The 21,506-nt window shown below is 38.7% G+C and overlaps 1 protein-coding gene across 1 annotated transcript in view; it reads left to right on the forward strand.

Annotated features, from left to right (window-relative positions):
- LOC118227873 (plakophilin-3-like) overlaps positions 1 to 21,506 on the forward strand; it is a 29,231-nt gene that overhangs the window by 475 nt on the left and 7,250 nt on the right. Inside the window, exons 2-9 of the mRNA XM_035418860.1 lie at positions 7,952 to 8,043; positions 9,312 to 10,048; positions 13,368 to 13,491; positions 17,412 to 17,616; positions 19,146 to 19,320; positions 19,832 to 19,949; positions 20,179 to 20,343; positions 20,795 to 20,977. Coding sequence (XP_035274751.1) covers positions 7,952 to 8,043; positions 9,312 to 10,048; positions 13,368 to 13,491; positions 17,412 to 17,616; positions 19,146 to 19,320; positions 19,832 to 19,949; positions 20,179 to 20,343; positions 20,795 to 20,977 — 1,799 coding nt within the window. The remainder of the gene's footprint in view (positions 1 to 7,951; positions 8,044 to 9,311; positions 10,049 to 13,367; positions 13,492 to 17,411; positions 17,617 to 19,145; positions 19,321 to 19,831; positions 19,950 to 20,178; positions 20,344 to 20,794; positions 20,978 to 21,506) is intronic.

Here is a 21,506-nt window from a genome sequence, read left to right on the forward strand (position 1 = left end):
TCATGTTAAGAGGCGATATTACTCAGTTTCATTTGTAATTAACTAACTAAACTCTAAAGTGACCACACATCTCGCAATCAGTGATAGACATGTTATAAAAGGACGCTTCTACTGAAGTTTGGTGGGGTAAAAATCAATTTAGCTTTTTGAATCGCGTAATTATACTTTTGCACTTAATACGTTTTGGTGGGGATCGATGAGCTAGTGTATTGCAAAGCTTTATTTTATTGGCTCCTGCCGTTGGTTTCAGTGGCACTGGTCCGTGAGAGCTGTACTAAATGATCAAAACTGGAAGTACAGCATGTTCAATTGGTTTTTACTTCCTGTGTTAGGGGGTAGTTTTTGTGTAAAAACCTTCTCTATTTTCCCCGCGATGAAGCGGATTGGAAGAGGCTTCATCAGTTAAATAGTTGCAATTTGTTATACCCTGTGGGTGACATGTGAAGCAATAAAACTCTTGTAAAGTGTATTGGCATTATGTGAATTTGCATTTAGGTAGGCTTGATTTATGGTTTATGGTATGTTATGAGTTTAAAACAGGAGAAAAACTGTGTTTCGGCTAATCCAGTGCTTCTGCTGACAGAGCACATGTCTGATCTGAAAGCAAACCAAATAGGAAAATATTTTAATAGTCAGACAAACCAACAATTCCATATATCCACAGTAAATACTCGATAAACTAGGCAATGCATAATATAATCATGGAACAAAAACAGTTCCACAGTAATAAAGGTTTAAGTCAGGTCCACTTTTGTCTGTTTTCCCACAGATACTGTAGGCTTTCTTGGTATTTTTTTCTGGAAAACTTCATCAATTAGTGTGGTTCTTTAAGCAGTGAGACAGATTTTTCTGTAAAAAAATAAAAAATAAATCCAGGTGTGTGTGTGTGTGTGTGTGTGGAGGGAATCTCTGCTGCAAGCATGTCACTGAAGAATGGTTATGTGGGTTTCAGATTAATTTACTTAATGTTTCCAGCAGGAAAATGAATTCTATTAATAAATTAGGATATTTTTTTGCTGGGTTGTCTTGGCCTCATTATGAATATTAACAAGAAACAATGAAATTCCAGATTTTTTTTAATGGTTTACTAAATATGTGAATACTGATCTGAATATGTCTGAATAAATCAGAGCATAAAGTTTGACAGCTTGAATACCAAGAAAATAAGGCCAGAACTCAGACATTTATGCATTATTTATATGCAGTACATCCCCTTTTCAAAACAAACAGGAAACTTGTTTATATGCGTTAGACATGTATTTGACTGCTTTTGTGTTCCTAAAAAATAATGCTGTTTTATAGTAGTAAAAATAAAAAAATGCAGTGTAAATATAAAGTACTTTAATGTGTATTAACATGGTCTTTTCTGAGTGGAGTGACATGTTGTCGATGTCATTTGAAGTATTGCACCTTTCATCTTAAATAATTTTTAATAGCAAGCAGCAATTTTGAGACATTTACATGTCAGAGGTGCATGAGAATTTTCAGTGTGTGGTATGTTATAGCCTATTTCTATAGCTAGATCAGAGATAGTTGGTGATGGGAATAATTTAATTGGAGATTTAATCTAGTAGCATTAGAGGAGTTAGTTGTCACTTTGAGAGAGGTTGTTGTTTATTCTGGACAATGGGGGTCATGTCTGAATGACACTGCAGGAAGGTTGGTACTAGTGGGGGTAGATAAACTGACACTATTATTCAATTTGGGGAGAATACAGGTTGCTTGGAGGTGTCTTTTTTCCCTTGGAAACCATAGAATCAGGCTGAAAGTTATTGGATTTTTGATCACTAAAACATAAATGGCTTACTAATTAGAGCTGCTCATTTAAAAACCTTCCATAATGTTAAACTTTGCAGCCACATTATCTTATATTTAATAGTTTTCATGTTCAGTGATATTGCCAAATGCACTGAAGATCGTTTGAATCTGCTAAATAAATGTACATATGGCAAAAATGGTTTTGGGGCAATCAGCAAGCAGGACTAAAATTGTCACCTTATTGCAAAGGTGTTGCTGTTGGCAATCCTGAATGGCAAAAGCAAACGAAAGTGTAAAAAGACATTTCAGTGTTGCACACTGCTTACTTTGCTTCTTCTCTCCATTTGCTGAGCTTCAGGAGAATAGTCACTTCACTTGCCACTTCAAGTAATGTGCTTAATCTTTTGATATTGATTTAGATATTTATAATCACGGGTGACTGATATACTCAAATGATCTTGACAGTTGCAGAAGCATTGCATCACCTCATTAGTCTGAGAATTGATTGGGTATGAACCAGACAATGAGCTGATTTAACCTGTTCAATGTAAAGCCAGGAGAGAACCAAAAAATAAAACAAGAAATCTTCCTTATCAAGAGAACAAAGCCTTCAGTGGTCATTATGCCATCACTGCAAGATATTCACCTAGTTACTCACTTACCTGGCATGCAGTGCTGTCTGCTTTCTTCATTTTGTCAACTCGAAAAATACTGCCATATGAAAAGTTTGTTTTGCTGGAAATGTTGTCATTTTTATAATGTGCATGTTCTCAGATTGATAAACTTTAATTGCTGTTATTAATCAGTGCTTTCACTCAAGTGATTGAAGGTGGATTATAGACATACAGAGACTTTCTGGGTGAAACTCTCTGTGCTCGCTTTCCTTTTGTCTTTGCATATTGTTATTATTCAATTACAATGATTAACAATGCGTCTTGAAAAGATATTCTGTGCTTGACCAGTTGACCACTAATGGAAATTATCACTGATAATTATTTTTGGTAATTATCACTCACCTAATGTCGATAAGGGATCCCCAGAATCAGAATCTGTGTTTCCAGAATCTGTCAATAATCAAAATTTTTGCCAAACAAGCTGAACAGTGGACACCTTTTAAAAACTTTTTTTGGAAGAATAAATGGCTGAGGTATTAGCTTTAGGCAGCTGCTGAGAGACAGCACTTGTTGTATTTTGTGGGTATACTTACGAGAAAAATGCTTACTGCCTGTAAATTGCATAGAATATTTCCTGTGCATAAACTGTTCAATAACTGGCATAGATGTATTGACAGTTTTTGCAAAGAAAGATAAATGTATGTAATGGGGCATTTGCGCAGTTTCCTGCTGTATTTTATTTGTGCTTTGTCTTAAATACAGCGGCTGCCTCGAGGAGAAAAAATGCTTTGAGAGAAAATGTTTCTTGTCCATTGTGGTTGCAGTGAATAATGCTAGTTAATTGTATTCCTGTTCTGACAAGTTATTACACATCGTTTCCAGCATGCTGGATCAAGTCTCATGGTTTGGAAAATATTTTAAGGTATCATCATCTACCAAATATTTTATCAGTGGTAAATTTACTTCAAACGATGTTCTGTTTCAGTCACTAGGCTGACCCTTCATTCAGTCCCAGTGCTAAAGGTGAACAAATAAAAAGTACTGATTTTGACAGCTTTTCCCCTATAAATTCACCACGTTTAATTGGTTTCTAATGCAAACAAGTAAGTAAAGTTGAGAACAGGTGAGTAAAAAAAGCAGTAAGGTTGTTTATTTTATATGAGTAGTCATGTACTGTAAAAAGGTTAAATGCAGAATGCAGCATAAAAGCATGTTTGTAATGAGTCATGAATAACACTTCTGTTCTACATTGGCCATGAGCCTTGTGGACGACATTTTGGGGAAGTGGTGAGGAATGTAGTGAGTATGAAGTATAAGGGTGCTGTTTCCTCTGTCATAATTTTGGGACTGACGTGGACTGAAATTAATGTGCACCTGAGCTCAGTTGAAGTTGATCTTTTTAATGAAAGCACTGTAGATCTTGAAAACTGTGACATATTGTGTTTAAATGTGCTCCTTAATGCATATATTCTAGTTAGTACCATGCACATATCCAGGACGTAGCCTAATTTTTAAACAGCCTCATATATCTCTCAATTGTAGATCACAAAGAAAAAAACTGATATATATATATAGTTTTTTTAATTTTGAAAAACAAACTTTTTCTTTGTTGTTTGATACTTAGGTGTCCTTTGGTCTTTCTGTTAGGGTGTTGTCTGGGCGGGACAGGGAGGGGAGAGAGGGCTGGGAGCCTCCTGGCCTAACCGGTTTTTGTCAGAAGCCCTGCGGCCTTTCTGTTTCAGCCAGTCATGAAGTTCCTGCACTCCTCCCTCTCCACCCGTGAGAACAGGCCCACACCCTCACAGTCTGCTGAGCTCAACACACACGCCCAGCTGCTGCATTCTTGAATATGTGTTCCACACGTCATCGAAGGCACATGCCCCTCAAATCAACACAAGAATTTGCCCAATCCGCTATGGGTTTTCATACTATGAATGAGAATCACATTTGACAAGTGACATGTGAACCATAACCGTAGCTGATACTTATGAGTGTATTTTGTATGTTTCCATTTGTTTATCCGAACAGCTAGATTGCTATAGGAGATTTATTATTTTATATGTCATAATAATTGGGTGTGTACTGTGTGCCATTTGTTTCAAAGAACAAACACAGCCTTCTTTCAGTCAGTTTATGGGCCACACCTTTGCTGCCAAAGGGAAAACACCGAGTAGAAGAGGATAAGCTACACTTTTGATAGCTTGTAGACAGATATTTTCACACACACAGTTATGAGGACATTTTGTTTTGTTGAGACAACCCCAAACAAAAAGCACAAAATTGAGGAGATGGGAAAACAGCAGAATATCTAAGCAAGATTGACACTTTCCCACTTTTCTGCTGTTGCTGTTCTTTAAAATGAATTATTGTATTTAAAGTTACTGAATTCTGAAAAAGCAACTATTTTTGAAAAAGTAATGGAACATTTCTTGCGCAGTTTATTAACATAATCAATGTTACAGTCCTCTCATTTTGTTTTAATTTGTGGATAATTAAAACAGTTGCCTGATAAGAGAAAATAACTTGCAGGATTTGTTGAAGTCATGAAAGATCTGTTTTTTGTTTTAATCTTTCTAAGTGGACTGAAACAAAAGTAGCTTTTACGATGTAAAGGTTTCCTTTCTGCTTTGTGGAATGTAGACTTTCAGGTCAAATACTTGGCTGACCTTCTCTCATCCTCCCCGTTCTGAAACAATTTAAGTACAAGGAAAATTGCCTTGGCCAAACTGCTCATTAGCAACCTTTTAATTCCACATTTAGGATACCATGCTGGTTGATATCATTCTTGGTAGAACAGCATCAAAATTGAAATTAAGTGAAACATTAATTAAAAATTGGTTGGGTTTTAACCGTACTTTTAATTAATTTACATCCTATTGTTTTTCCATTGTGTTTTATATGATGTAAATCATATTCCTATATATATTCTAGTTGTAAATATTAACTCTTTGATTTCTATTATCATAATTTTAGTCATTTTATATCTTGTTTTTTGTGCAAAATGTTGGTTTGTACACCACTGAGAAATAATAATAACACTTTGTACTGAGAAATAATAAAACCACACAATGAAAGAAAAATCATATGAAGGTATATATATATATATATCACAATAAGATTAAAAATAATATATTGTATGATATGATACACTTTTACAGATGTCAAAAGATGTATGCAGTTATGCGTGCTTTTAGTTTATCAATTCATTTTAATGGAAGGATATGCAACAGGTTGGAGTCTGTCTTTTCAGCTTTAGTTACACTGCATCACACAGAACACACATACCCAGAGAGACAGTGTTTACATACATACTTTTTTTTGGAGCCTTTCATAAATCAGAGCTTATTGAGTTGCAGCAATTAGCTAACTTTTTCATTTAATGTCCCAAATGTGATTTGAATCTAAGCCGAGCCAGTCATACAACCATGGTTTGGACAATTTTGTGTGCTTTGGCATCTACATTAGTTATCTGATGCTTGTTAATCATTTAATGCTGTTCTAAAGTTGCAATATTCTTCTTAGTCAACCGGTCTATTTCCTCCTTACCTTGTCACCCGTACCAGAGTCTGGGAAACCCCAGCTTTATAACTTTATTGAATTCTTTCATTTTTGGAGACGAACCTTCATTCTAGTTTGTTGAATTCAAGAGTTTTGATTTACGACCAGCACCAGACTGTCTGGAGCTTGAGAGAAGTGCTTTCACAGGAATCTCCCCCAGCTTAAGCACTGATAACCCCAGATTCTGGGGAGAAGTGGTATGTGTGTGTGCGTGTGCCCGTGTGTGTCAGCGGTGCATGTGTGATGTGTATGCGAATCCCACTATGACATAATAATGTGACATAATGCTCCTCCATTCATTCTTCAGTGGAAATGCAGATAATGCAGGGCCTTACTTTCTAATGATCATATATCTAGAGCTGTGAGATCAGAGAGTTATCACACTCTACACTGGATTTTGTAATGAAGTCTGTACTGTACATTGTACAGGTCTTTTTCTAATGCTCAGTCTCACGCAACCTTTTGCTGCTTTGACCCGTCAACCATCTGTTCATTGTCTGTCATAAAACATGTCTGCCTTTCGCTCTTTCTCTCTACAATGCAGTTGTAACTTATTATAGTTTGCTTTACAACAAAACATGCCCGACAGCCAAGGCTGGGCTGAATTTATATACATTTATTTTCCACATTCTGTGCGCTTTTGTTTTAGAGTCCAGAATTTGACTTAAGTTTCCATTGCCCGGGAGAACTGTAACATGTCAGTTTTTCAAAGCACCAAAGTGTATGCTTTCCATAGGGCAAATAGGTGGTTGAAATAAGCAATAATAGGCTTGTTAGATTAATTTATAAGATCTCTTAAAAACCTGCTGGTACAGGGATCCCAAAGCTATGTACAGTTCTGTACATAGTTCAGAAAGCTATGTAGTTCTGTGTTTCAGCAGAAGAATGGGAAGTCAGCTGTAGAAATGCAAACATCACAGCTCACTTTCCTACCCCCTCCCCACCACCAGCATATCTTGAGTGCCACATGACTCCCATGTCCGAGCCCTGTTCTCCTGACCTTGAGTCATTGTATTTGGTCTCGTAACAATCCATTATTAATGTGCCGCTTTCTTTAATGCGTAGCATGAATGCTTAGTTTAGTGAATTGTTGTGGATTGCAGAGTGACTAATGTGGACTAGCTGACCAGACCAGACCTGGGCCTAATATGTGTTTAAAATACTTCAATATTTTTAGGAACCCATTAGATTTGAAAACACTACTACTATGAAAAATGTTTCTTGCCAAATCATTACAATAATATGAAAAAAAAAAAAAAATTATTCTGAATGTCAGTGAAAATAGTTTCTTTTAAAATTGTCAGTAATCTTCATGGATTTTCCAGTGTCTATATGATTAACATACTTAAGATAATTATTACTGTCAATGTCATGTAGAGAAAGTTTTGTACTTTCTACCGTGCATTACAGAAATGAGTAAATACACACATAAGCTTTGGTTTCACTGGCTGGTATCAGTAAACAGTAAAATCTTCAGTTTCCCTTTTTTCAACACTCAGATTATGATAAATCTGTAATGTTGGCCTTGGGTGCAATGACTCGTTAAACTAAATAATCAGACAGGACTGCTTGAGGTCAAAGTCTGGCAAAATACTATGGAGGGTTGTGACTGACTAGACAAGGAAAGTAAATTGTATTTTAGTTTGGCTGTGAAACACCATAGATAGTATTATACATCGATTTGCTTACAGTTCTTGACATCCTTGAAATTTCAGCTTTATTTTGGCTTGTTCTTGCCTATTGATTTGCTATTTGACCATTATTTGCATTCCGTTATTTCCTGTCTCATAAGTTAGAATGGTTTTTCTGTGAAAATTATGAATATTTTGTCTCATACTGAAGACAATATGTACAGATACAATGTTTTTACAGGCAGTTTCCCAAAGTTATTTACTCAACCATAAAATTAGATGTGGTGGACGTGCTTGTGTTCCCAGGAGCATGGAGTTGTGAAGTTAAAAGTGGAGCTTATGGGGTGGGTTGTTGATATCAGACGTTATTGTTTATCTTTCTGGTCTTAGAGTATGGTGGCTCCCAGACGATGAAATATTCAACTTACAGCCCAGGATTCAGCTCCAAGTCCCAAATGTATACTGTTGGTAGGACCATGGCGGTGAGTATGACTTCACGTCCTGCTGTCTTCCACATCCTGTTTTATTGCTGGTCTTGATTTAGATATACTGTTGCTGGTCAAGTGTCCTCCAATTAAAGTTACTGAGGTGTACAAATTGACTAGCGTTAGATGACTACTTTCTGTAAGTAAGATGCAATGCAGTGGAAATTAAAATGCTATGTCCAGGTGTGGAACCATTGTCTTTATGTTCTGTTAATGGAAATGAAGTGCCTTAGAATTTGTACTTTTTATTCTTTGTCTGTCAATTTATTGAGAAGCATAATGAACTAACTGGATTATCTATTTTACGAGTTTTTAGTATTTTACAAAGCTTATTTCCACAGGCTATGTACTTTGCTTTCTAATTGTACAGAAAAAATAAATCAATGCATGTATGAGTTGGTAATTCTTTTTCTGTTTATCCATGTTATTCATACAGCATTTTGCAATATTTAGATGTACAATGTATGTATTGAATTTCAACACGTATTATTGAACAAATTTCACTAGATGCAGTGGTGGGTGCCACAGTTATTTTGCAGTTAGGAACTGTATGGCTACTCCTTTGCACCAGCAGTATGGTATTTCACAAGAGCCTTTCATGTCTGTGTTTAGAAGCTGAAGTCCAACCTCAAGACTGTTCTCCTATGAGAACAGGGCTGGGTCACATAGTGAGGCGAGCATTAGGTAATTAAACATTGAAGGCTCACTGCAGTGGAATTGTGAGGAAAGAACTTATCAAAAAAGGAAATTACAGTATTGTACTTAGTTATAATTTACAGTCTTTATTTTCAAATATGTATTAAGCTTTTGCTGAATAATATTTAATTATTAAAACAAATACATGATTGCTTGGTTAAATACTGACAGTTTCTTAGATAACAGTCCTTGGCTCTCCGTAGTGACCTTGTTTAACAGACTTCACACTTGCAGCAAAGATGACTGCACACCAGACCTGGGTCAAATATTTGTTTTTGATTCAAATACTTTTCTGGGCTCTATTGATCTTGCCTGGTGTAATTTAGCCTACCAATATGACCAGAAGGCGGGCTTTGCGCTTTTTGCGAGTATTTAATTGGTTACAATACACCAGACCAGTAATCAGTAGTTCAGTAAAGTGTAGAAAAATATTTGAATCCATCTGTTATTATGTGCCAAATGAATAATTCCCATTGTCTCTTGTCTGTTTGGAAAGACTACAAATGCTGGAACCAGTGTTGAGTTCAGCCGTTGATGCTCATGGATCCCTTTTGTCCTTGTCTCATCAGATGCCTCGGATGTCCCAGCACACTGCGGGCTTCTCCTCGCGCTCGGCCGTGGAGATGGGCCCTCGTCATAAGGTCAGCCTTGGGGGTGGGGCTTTTCACCACGATGACATACGCCTGGGCGGTGGCCAGCAGAGCTACAAGCAGGTGATGACTCGAACCATGAGCCGGCAGGAACCCGAGACCCTGTCAGTGCGCTCCCTGCGCCTCCACAACCAGCACCCGTCGCACGTGGCAGCCTGGATGGGGCAGGGGCAGGGGCAGGAAGGCAGCGAGGGCAGCCTGCTGTCCGACCGTGATGCCACCTATCAGCGCCAGTCCTCCTATGCCGTCAGCAACGGCTACACACAGGCCCGGCAAACATCCGGGTCGGTGTCTGGCCCCGTCTCCATGCGGCGCTCTCTAAGTGGGACCCTGGCACGTGGGGGAGGGGGCGGAGAAATGGAGATGGCCCAGCAGTACCAATCCTTCAAGGGCCCTGCCCACCGAACCATCAACCGTATTGCCAACCGCAATCGCATGAGCATGGGGTCTGTGTCGGGGGTGGGAACTCTGCAGCACCAGTTCTCCAGCGGTAGCAGCAGCTACGGTGGGGGGATGATGATGGGGGGGTCCCAGGGCTTCATTCAGCAAGCGCCCTCCATCCACCGTGCCATGTCTGTCAAGAGCTTACGCAGCGTGGGCAAGGGTGAAGATGTGTTTGACAGCCAGATGATCGACAGCATGGGAAATCTCAGTGGGTGAGTAATCGCCAAATCACAGGAATCACAATAATGTTCACAATAACAGGCATCATAAAGTTTACACACATTATTATTGTTATTATTTTTAGTAGTATTAGTAGCAATACTATTGTTGTTGTTATTATTATTATTATTATTATTATTAATAATAATAATAATAATAATAATAATAATAAACTGTTGTATTTATAGAGTCTTTTTCAATTTCGAAACATGTACAGTGCTTGATTCTCAATTTGGGAGGTCTTGAGAGTTAAAGTGGCACTCTTTGGCACTGCGAGCACACCCAGAGACCCAAAGTCATAGCTGCACCCTCGGAGAAATCACAGACACACAGGCCTGCATGCTAGATTCCCATCATACTCACATGTCATGTGTGGAATTGCTGAAGCATGACACCCCATTAATCACCCTAAAATATGTGGAGATGGGTTTGCCCGGCTTTTTCACAGTGTGTCTGAAGAAAAATAGAATATGACAAAGAATATGTCAATCATATGATTTTAAAATTAGAGAGCTGTCATTTAGATAATACACATGGAAACCTTAAAAATGGCATCATGTAGATGTTTACACTCAATTATAATTCCATATACTGCATCAGTATATATTAATATATTGCTTTGGGTCAAAAAACATAACTTAGTAACATTTTTAAAGTAGGTTACTTTTCAACGTTAAGTGTGTTCACACTGCTTGGTGAAGTGTACAGTTAACGTCACCGTTGATGTCATGTCTGTTCACATTCTTTTTTCCTTCCAGTGGAAACAGTCACATGGTAAAATGTGAATGCCTAATTTAATTTAGGTTTGCGTAATTGCTACTAACATATGTTTAAAGATTGAATGGTTTAATGTATGGTGATTATATTGAAGATTGTTAAAACTGGGTATAATATTTTAAAGGACAGTTGATGTTGTCTAAATATGTGAATCCCTTGTCTTCTAAACTAAGTTTTGTTGAAGAATCTGTTCAGTATCATTCCCTTGTGGACAAGAGCTAAATAACTCTTCTGCAAATTTTTCAGGCAGTATCAGTGGTAGAACCGGTCTAGGTGTGGTGCCAGAGAAAATGAACAGGCTGACTTTCACACAGAAAAAACACAGCCACAACCGCAGTATTAGAAACGTTAGAAATGTCGTTCTGTAGCAGTTCTGATTTGACGCCTCCTTTAAATTCAGTCATTCAAAATTTTGTTTGCAGGGGTGAGTGAGTACAGCAGGGTAAAAGTGCAAAATTAACCCAAAGGCCACACCTGAGAAAGTCATGGCGCCGTAATGTTGGGGACAAAGACATTTTATTTATTTGGCTCTGTACTCCACAATTTTAGATTTGTAATTAAACAATTAACATCCGGTTAAAATACACATTCTCAGCTTTTAATTGAGGGTATTTTATATTACATTACTTACAGCACTTTTTATACATAACCCCCCATTTTCATGACACCATAATGTTTGTGACATATTAATGCTATGTAAAAGAAAGTAGTCATGTTTAGTACTTTGACACATCCTTTGCATGCAATGACTGCTTGAGGTTTGTGACCCATAGACTTTCACCAGGTGCTGAGTATCTTCTCGGTTGATGCTCTGCCAGGCCTGTATTGCAGATATCTTCAGTCCCTGTTTGTTTTGGGGGCTAGTTCCCTTAAATTTTCTCTTCAGCATATGAAGCACATGGTCAATTGGATTCAGATCAGGTGAATGACTTTGCCAGTCAAGAAGTGTCCAGTTTTTTGCTTTGAAAAATACCTTGGTTGCTCTAGCAGTACTTATGGGATTGTTGTCTTGCTGTAAGCAAGAGTTTGGAGGCATTTGTTTGATAAAAAGCTTCTGTACATAATTAGTTCTGATGTTGTTATCAGCAGTTAAAAAAATCAATGAAGACATGTGAGCCAGTACCTGTGGCAGCCGTACATGCCCAAACCATAACGCCCCCACTGCCATGTTTCACAGATGAGGGGGCTGCATTTGATCGTGGGCAGTTCCTTTTGGCCTCCACACTTTGCTATTGCCATCACTCTGATACAAGTGAATATTGGTCTTATCTATCCAAAACAACAGTTTTCTGGAGCTCTGCAGGCTCTTTCTGGTGCTTATTATCTGTAACCAGGCCATCCTGTTTTTGTGGCTGACTAGTGGCTTGCATCTTACAGTGTAGCCTCTGTAGTTCTGTTCCTGAAGCCTTCTGTAGAGAGTCACTGACACATCCAGACCTGCCTCCTGAAGAGTTTTTTGATCTGTTGGACAGGTATTTGTGGATTTTTTTCATTATGGTGAGAATTCTTCAGTCGTGAACTGTAGAGGTTTTCCTTAGCCTATCATTTCCTTTGTGATTAATGAGCTCACCTGTGCTATTTTCTTCGTAATGATGTTCCAAACTGTTGATTTTGGTAAGCCTTTGTCCTACGTCTTTGACTGTTCAGTTTTTTATTTCTCAGCCTCATAATGGCTTCCTTGAATTTCTTTGGCACAACTCCTCACACTGACAAACAACAATAACAAAGGCAATCAAAAGCCTAGAATCAAGACTAGAAAGTACTGAATGCTCTGTTATACCTGCACTAAGGAAGCAATTGAACATACCTGACTAATCAGAAACTCCTGTGAAGCCATTTGTACCAAACATTGTGGTGCCCTGAAATGGGGGGTCTATGTATAAAAAAGTGCTGTTTATTTCCACATGGTGAAACTTAAATGTATAAAAATAAAATTTCATAAACTTTAATAAAATCTGCACATTAACCACATGGGAGTTGTTTGATCTCAAACATCTAAGATTACATTTAAATTGTGGAGTACAAATGGAACCCAATCAAGAAAAAACATGGAGCTCACTGTACTGTATGTGTCTGGAAACAATGGGCATATCACAATATTCTCAATACAGCCCTACAGCTAGATTCTTTCAGACTTTAACTATTTTTTTTGTCTTATTAGTCATTTTTATTACAGTATGCTGTCTTACTATTAAAACTATTAATATATTGTAAATAAATAATCTGCTAAATAACAATTGTAACAAACACAAAGTCATGCAATGCTAATAATATCACGTTTGTTGAAATAATCCAGGAAATTATTTGAAATTCAATTAATCAAAAATATACTATAGAACATTGTAGTATTTTTCAATTGATTAACTGAATTTCAGTTACTGAAATGAAATTCAACCAAAGCCTAGACATTGCTGCAGTCTGCGATCAGAGAAATGAAATCTTTGCCATAGAGCAGAGTATGTGAGTGACTGTGTGAGTCTGGCTATGGAGTCATCCTGCTAAATTTCTCACTTTCTGTTTCTCGTCGATATGCAGACTCAGCAGTATGGACATGCCCACTGCTGTCAATTACCTGTCCACACAGGAAACAGGCCTACAGGTGCAAGGAGCAGCCTACATCCAGCATGAATGCTACCATAACAATGATGCCAAAAATCAGGTAAACACATAATTCTCACCTTATTATATACATCAGGCCTTATTTTTAATTCATGTTTTGTTAGTTTCTGGAAGAAACAGATCATTGGAAACACAATTGGTGATTTAAATCTTGCATTCGTTTCATGCAGTCATTGTTTTAAAGAAAATTTGAGACACCACCCCGTTCACCACTACCACTTATGTAATCCTTAAGCCAGTGACCTAACACTTCCTAATGTACCAACTTGTTATCATTGCACTAGTATGTCAATAAATATTTGTGGTTATTATAGCAAAACACCATTCAGAAATCTTTATGAACTATTCTGTAATTCATTTCAGGGAACCTAATGAGCCACAGCAATCAGCTTGCTGTGTACTCATTATGCCTGGGCCAAATAATTATTTGAAATGCTTTAACCTTTTTTGACTCCAATACTATTTCTTCAAATTAATGATCATTTAAATCTCTTTTTTATCACTATTCAGACCAATATTTAATTAATTGGTTATTAACATGCATTTTGAAAATTCTCAGGGAGGTCCCGAAGAGGTTTAATATTTTATTTACATATAAAGTATTCCAAATTAATATATGATTCAGGCCTGGTACTACTGACATTTAAGGACCATACACTATTACAGAAGCATAATGAGAACTTGCTGTGCAATCACCAGGGAGTGGCTTTGTCCACCATGCAGGGTCAGAGCTTGTTTATAACATGGGGGCACTTGTCAGCTGAATTTGAATGTGGAGTCAGCCTCATTTCAATGCAGGAAAATGCAGAGCTCAGTCAGTGAGGGAAAATGGTTACGCAGGAAAAGTCTGGTAATCAGCAAACAGATAGTATTCTACAAATACCTCCATAATATGTCCATACAATGCAGCAATGTGTTTTTTTTTCAATATTTTGGAATTCATTGAGAATAACAAAGTGCACAAGGAGCACATTTGGTGCGTTGCCTGTGTCTTACTTGTATCAACAAGATACATTGAAGTATATAATTTCTGCATGTATTGTAACAGTGAAAGATGTATTTTTCTTTAGTAGGCTGTACTAAAGTCCCAATTCTGTACTTGCAGAAACACTGATGGAAAGGTATAACTGGACTTCTGAAAACTGAATACTTCTGATATTAAAAAACTATTTTTTTTCACTATTTTTTCCATTTCAAAATTAAATTGATGTTTAAATATGGGATCAAATGGCTTCCAAAGCTAAATAATTATTAAAAGTTAGCCAGGGAGAACTTGAAATGTTAGTATAGTATAGTTTTCAGAGTGTATTCTAGCGCATCATCCAGCTCATCTGTAGGATGTATCTTTCATCTTCATTTTACTCATGTGTTTGACTTTTTAAGTTAGTTCAGTGTTTAATGTTAATTGTGTTCCGCTACTTTGCTTGTTATTTTGACATCATATGCCTCATCTTCTACATGCTGCAAGTGAATAATGAAAAAGAAATAGCTACCTGGTCATCGGGATTTATAATAAGCACATACTAGATTGGTCTGTATGGTCAGCTATTTGCTTTGTAAAAGCCTATCTGGGTCTTCAGATTCAAACAAAAGCAGGTTTCCTCATCTATTTGGACTCACTTCACGGTAAGTTACAAAGTTTCGTGTGTGCCAATGTTCAGGTACAGTAAAAGTAAAAAAAAAGATCATAGTAGGTTAAATATTTTCTGAATAAAAGAGCAAAATCCAAAAACTCTTACATTTATGGCGACTCTCCCCTGATATAACACACCGACAATGTCTTCTCTTATGAATGGCCATGCTGATCTTGTGCCAGAGAGAAGTTAACTCCCACTTAAAAAAACAGATGCAATTACCTTTGCTGCTACGGACACCAGCCATGATAAATCACGTCTAGCAGGTAATATGCATAAATTTCCATTCTCTCCTCCCATATTTTTGCGGTCTAACATGAGAACACTCTAAAATACATGTGCATTAAGCAAACATGCTCATTTTAGAGATGTGCGCATTTCTCTCGTTTTCCCAGTGCAAACCTCCGGTACAAAACCTTAGTAAATATTTTAAATTATTAGCATCTATAAAAGCATCTATGAAAGCCCTGCAAATCCTTAGTAAATATGACCCTTTGTGTCATTTGAGAGCTATGTACCTTCACAGCATTGGTGAAATAAGGAGCTGTAAAATAAGTTTAACCTTAATTTTCTGGATGGATGGACATGTGACTGCTGTGAGAAGCAGATGTAATGAAATAATTAGTTTTTGTATTTATAACTGAAAATATGTGGCTCAATGGATATTTTGAACAATTATTATGAGCTATCTCATATGTACTTTCTGAAGATATGAGATGGATGTAAACAGAAAAGCTATCATATATATATAATTGCCTTATATGTGAACAATATTGCATGAGGTATGCATCATTACATACTGTAGCCAGCTGAAATAATTTGATCCTGTGGACCAGTACAGTGAAGGATACACCTTGGGTCATTATTTGGCTATTTACAGTGTTGGGGTCAGTTCCATTATAGTTCAGTCAATTCAGGAAACTCTGTTCTATTCATTAATTAAAACACTGACTGGTAAGATTAATATGGAGAACCAAAAACGTAAATTTATAAAAACACAAAATATACTTATAAGTTATTTTAGTATAATAACTGCCCATTTCTAACACATTGAACAACAGTCAAATATGTAAATCAATGAAGAACAGAGTGCCAGTGTAACCATTGTGTGTTGAGCAGGATAGGTGTGTCTATGTGCGTGCGTGTTCAGAGGCTTAAGGTTCAGGTGCTGCTTGTTCCTGTCTGTTTGATCTGTAGGCGGGAATGAGTTGGCTAATAAATAACTCACATGTTGGAACATTACTATTCAGCTTAAAGAGATATGTTTTGTATTGAAACAAACATCTCAGTAACTCAAGCAAACATAGCCAACCACCAATTATAATTTAAATTGTCTATATAGACACTTAGCAAAGAATTTGTTGTCCATGGTTAAAAAATATTTGGCTTGTGAAATAACTCAGACTACTGGCTAATTACCATGGGTATCTGGCTTGATTTGTCAGGAAACGAGCTTTAAATAATTTTAGCTCTTGCCTTAAAATGTGTTCATTGTTGTAGCATTTAATAGTTAAAATTAATTTAATCAGTTGCCTTCCATGATACAGTATAGCGAATCCTTATTCAGCCTAATGGGCCACACCAGGCTACGTCTGGACTTTTTCAGTATTAAGGATTACAGGATCACCTAGAATACATGGCATCAAATGTTCCTATACATATATACAGAAAACTGTCTCAAAGATGCTTTACAGAGTGGCAGAAAAAAGCAAAAGAACCAAGAAAAAACCAGGCCTCAACCCCCAAATTAGCATGTGGGGAGAAAAACCCTCAAAAGGAGGCAAGGAAAAACTCCCCGCTGGGAAGGAATGTCGGCAGGAACCCGACTATAGAGGGAGAGCCCATCCTTTGCTGGCTGGCCTGGTGTGAAGTAGCAGTAGAATGAGTGCAACAGAAATGTAGTAAGGGATCAATCACAACAAAAAAAGTGGGTTGAGTGGATTACTGTTTGAGGTAATTAACTAACTCCATCAGAAAGGAGTCATGTACTGTGGTCTCTCTCTGTAACTTCTGGAAAGGGAAGTTTCAGCTATGAGAGTTTCTAGAAATCTAATTTGCTAAAGATCTTGCTGATTTTATCCAGTAGGAAGCTTAGTCATTGGTTCAGTTGGCTTGAATCGGAACCAACCCTACCTACACATCATGATTTGTCAGAATAAGAAACTGCCCATTGGTTTATTAGCAAATCATATTCCCAAAACGTTACCAGACTTAACTCACACAACCAGCTTGTCAACCTAGACCATAGGGTCATATGGCAATGATTCTGATAGGTGAGGTTACCTCCAGCAGCCTTGACATTGGCTTGTGTCTGAATGGCTCCTAGGTGCGGCTCCTGAAGGGCATCCCCATGCTCGTGCAGCTCTTCACGAGTGAGAACCAGGAAGTGCAACGCTACGCCACAGGTGCCATGCGCAACATCATCTATGAGAATATGGACAACAAGGCAGCGCTGATTGAGGCGGGAGGGATTCCTCTGCTCATCGCTGCGCTGAAGGAGCAGGATGACGAGCTCCACAAAAACATCACCGGTAATGAAACCCCTCACCCATCCACCCTGCCTCTATAAAAACCCACTTATAGCTGGAATTATAGAGTCCAATCATGAAGCGCCAATTTGGAAAGAAATATGCCTCTACAAAGGCGTTTTTCCGCATGATAGCTTGTTAACAACAGTAATTACATTGAGAGTTTAAAAGACAGAATATGCAATCTGAGACTCAATCAAGCAGAAGATCAAGGAGGTATCAAGGAAAAATTTCCCAGACATGTCTGCACTAGATGCTGCGCTAAATGATTTTATGTCACATTAAATAGACCCAAGAACTATGCACCAAAACAGTGTGAGCTGTTGTTGGAATTGAACTTGCAAACCCTGCTCTTGAAGGTTTATTACATTTATTACATCTGCAAGCTGATTAATGTTTTACACAGGTTTATTTTCACTTTTAAAGAAGAGAATCCAAAGAAAGTGTGTGTCTGTGTGCGGATTTTCATGTGCTAATTAAATTGTGTAATATTGTATTGTAGTATATACTTCTAACGGGGTAGTTGTGTAATGTGTGAACACAGAGAGCTTTAAGCCAGTGGCAGCCTTTGCTTACAGCCTTTGTGCAGCAGTATGTGCGTGCTCCACTATCACCTCACTGAGAGTAAACAGTCCTTGAGATTCCTGGGCCTTGACAGAGCTCCACTTGTCCCTGGGAAACCAGCTCAGAAGATTTATGTGCGGACAGGTCAAATAGAAAACGTTAAGCCATGAGCTAGTTTATTATTCTTTTCTCATTTTTAAGTTAGCTGATCCACAGAGTGTTGTTCCCCTGTTCTTAGTAATAAGCTGGTTTAAACCCTACATTGACATTCTAGAAACCTTACAGAAACTCCGTTGGTGCTGAAAGCAAATTATGACAGACACAACAAGGTTACATTTGTATTACAGTTAATTTTAGCAATTATGCAGCCCCTACACAACAGCCTTTCTCATAATGCAGAAGCTTAATAGAGTTTGCTGTTTCTACAATACCTGTGGGAGTGGGATTGGGCAGGGGGGCAGGGGGCATTCTGCATGGTTGCCTCCACTTGTTCATTTGGCAACATTGCATGAGTCATGCATAGTCATTTTGTGTGCCTGCTCAAACTAGATTTGCGATGACTGGGCACACTCGTAATGTGAGTGGCTCACAGGACACGATCGGTTTAGTCAAGTTTGGCACTGCGTGGCTTTTATTGGCCTGGTCTTTTTGTGGGAGAGGTGTGGTTGGCCCTGGTTTTTGGGGATTTATTTGTGATTGAACAGCCAACCTCCATTACACTGTGATTATACACATCAAAGCAGCATCTAGGGAATATCAGAGTATGCCTTGGAAGTTTTCAGAGACCAGGGAAGACTCAGTGTCAAATTACGTTTTGGAGTTTCTGGTTTCAGATTCAAAGGCACTTAAGGGAAGGATGAATGCCCAACTAGACAAAAAAGCCACAAAACCCTGCCTCTTTCTCTCTGTCTCTTTCTTTTTCTATCCTTCCTTTTTCTGTCTCTTTACTCCTCTAACTCACTCTGCAGGGATTCTGTGGAATCTATCCTCAAAAGACAGCCTGAAAGAGAAGCTGGCCAGAGAGACACTGCCCCAGCTGACGGAGAAGATACTGATTCCCCTGTCAGGCAGTGGAGGATCTGAGGTGATCCAGCAGTCTCCCTCTGAGGCTGACATCTTCTACAACACAACAGGTTGCCTCAGGTACCAGCACACACCCCCTTAAATGCCCCCACACCTTCCTCTGTCTGTTAATGAATTCCTTTTCTCTTCTAGCCTTAGGCATCTGGTGTAACTGACTTTTATTTCCTCTCACTTTCACAGTTGCCTTTTCTCTATGCTGTACTTCTCTCTTCAGGTGTAATCACAGATTCTTTGGTCTGATTACCTGATCACCTCCTGTGTTCCTTCTGTCCTCTCTGCTTCCGAACAACTGGAGGTCTGGGTTTGTAAGAGGGGTTTAATGTGCTTGTGTATTGTGTTTTATGTGCTTATATTTGCATTCATATATTTTGATGTTCCTGAAAAGTGCTCAAGGCAGAACATCCACTGCCAGGGTATAGTCATATGTCATGGCCCCTCATGAAAATACCTAAGATACATCAAATTGTGCCATCAAATGCTAAGCCTTTAACGGTTGGGAGACAGAAGCAGAAGTGAATAGTGTGACACACTTACCCTGCTGATTCTATGTTTCTGTGGTCCTATCTGTCAGGAACCTGAGCTCTGTGAACGAAAAGACACGGGACCAGATGCGTGGGACAGCAGGCCTGGTGGACGCACTGGTGGGCTACATCCAGAACTCCCTGGCGGAGGGCAAGATGGAGGACAAGGTCAGCCCAATACATGACATGTCATGTCATATCATCAGTTATAAAGGCAGTTATCCTCATTGTTTGCATTGCTTCAGGGGTTCAGATCTGATCCTTCACAAAGACTGATTCCCAGTGGGTCACAATGGTTGTCCATTGTGCTCAAATGGCTGCCCAGTGAGCCATAATGACTGCTTTGTGCTCTAAATCGATCTGACCCAGTTTTCTGCTCTGTGTGTTTTTATTCTAGGGGGTTGAGAATGCTGTGTGTGTCCTAAGGAACCTGTCCTATCAGCTGTACAGTGAGATACAACCCTCTATCCTACAGAGACTGGAGGGCCCCACCAGGGGGCAGGACAGCGGAAATTACGAAGCAATTGGCTGCTTCACACCCAAGAGCAAGAAAGCCAAAGATGTATGTGTCTGTTAGCCACCAGCTCGGAATACATCTGCCCTAAATCAGATGCCATTTTCTTTGTTTATCTGCAGAATGTGAAAGTGAAAACACGTGCAGTTGGCTAACATAAATTAGGCGTAGAAAGACTGGTTGAAGTGTGTTACAGAAAGTTGTGTTCAGAACTTAATATTGATAGATTCAAAAAAAATTTAATTTCAGGTTTTTGTCCTCTAAGAAATTATATATGTCTTTGCAGCAGAAGCAATACACAGAATTAAGAACGGAACATGGTGAATTACATGGCATCCATATCAATAAAAATATCAGAGCCACCGATGAGTTAGTTTGGCAGTGCGGAGAACTCTTCTGAAATGGCTTGACGCCATTGATTTGACATGGAGAAGCATGCAGGACGCGCATGTTTTTCTGATGGGTGTGTGACAGCTCACCTTCCCTCTCCCCTCCACAGCGGCAGAACCAGGACCTGTCCACATTCACCGAGGTGGCTAGGCAGCCCAAGGGCCAGGAGTGGCTGTGGCACCCCCAGATTGTGGGGCTTTACAACCGCGTGCTGCAGCGCTGCGAGATCAACACCACCACCCGCGAGGCTGCTGCCGGAGCCCTGCAGAATATCACCGCTGGCGAGAAGAGGGTAGGACCCTGCCAGACCCTGTAAATCATTTAAGCATTCCCCTCTCCCCTTACAAGGCCCAGAGGCTCGGCCTGAACCTGTCAATAATTCAGTCAGTCCATCGCTGTCACCACTAAAGTGCAGCACCTAGTAGTGCAGCTTGTGTAGCCCCTAGCACCTTGTAGCAAGTATTTCCCAAGCTTGGGAGTAGTTCATAATCCAGAGTTTATGTCTGTTAAAGAAATGTGGTGCAAGAAATTATATTCAAAATATGGCTAAAATAATATGGAATCACAAAATAAAACATTACATATTTTATAATTTTTTTTGAAAATGTGTAACTGCTGGATAAACGTTTACGCATTAACATAAACATCTGGTCAGAAAACCCCCTCCCATTCTGTCTTGTGTTAGTAAGCTCCTGGAGTGACCTAGGCTCTACCCACATATTTCTGTCCATCATCCAGAAGAATTGTGAATAAGAGACTCGGCATTCTACCGCTACCTGTTAATCAATGTCTCTATGGGCAACAGTGTGTCTTAGGACATT

Source organism: Anguilla anguilla, chromosome 5 (assembly GCF_013347855.1).
Source record: "Anguilla anguilla isolate fAngAng1 chromosome 5, fAngAng1.pri, whole genome shotgun sequence".
NCBI lineage: Eukaryota > Metazoa > Chordata > Actinopteri > Anguilliformes > Anguillidae > Anguilla > Anguilla anguilla.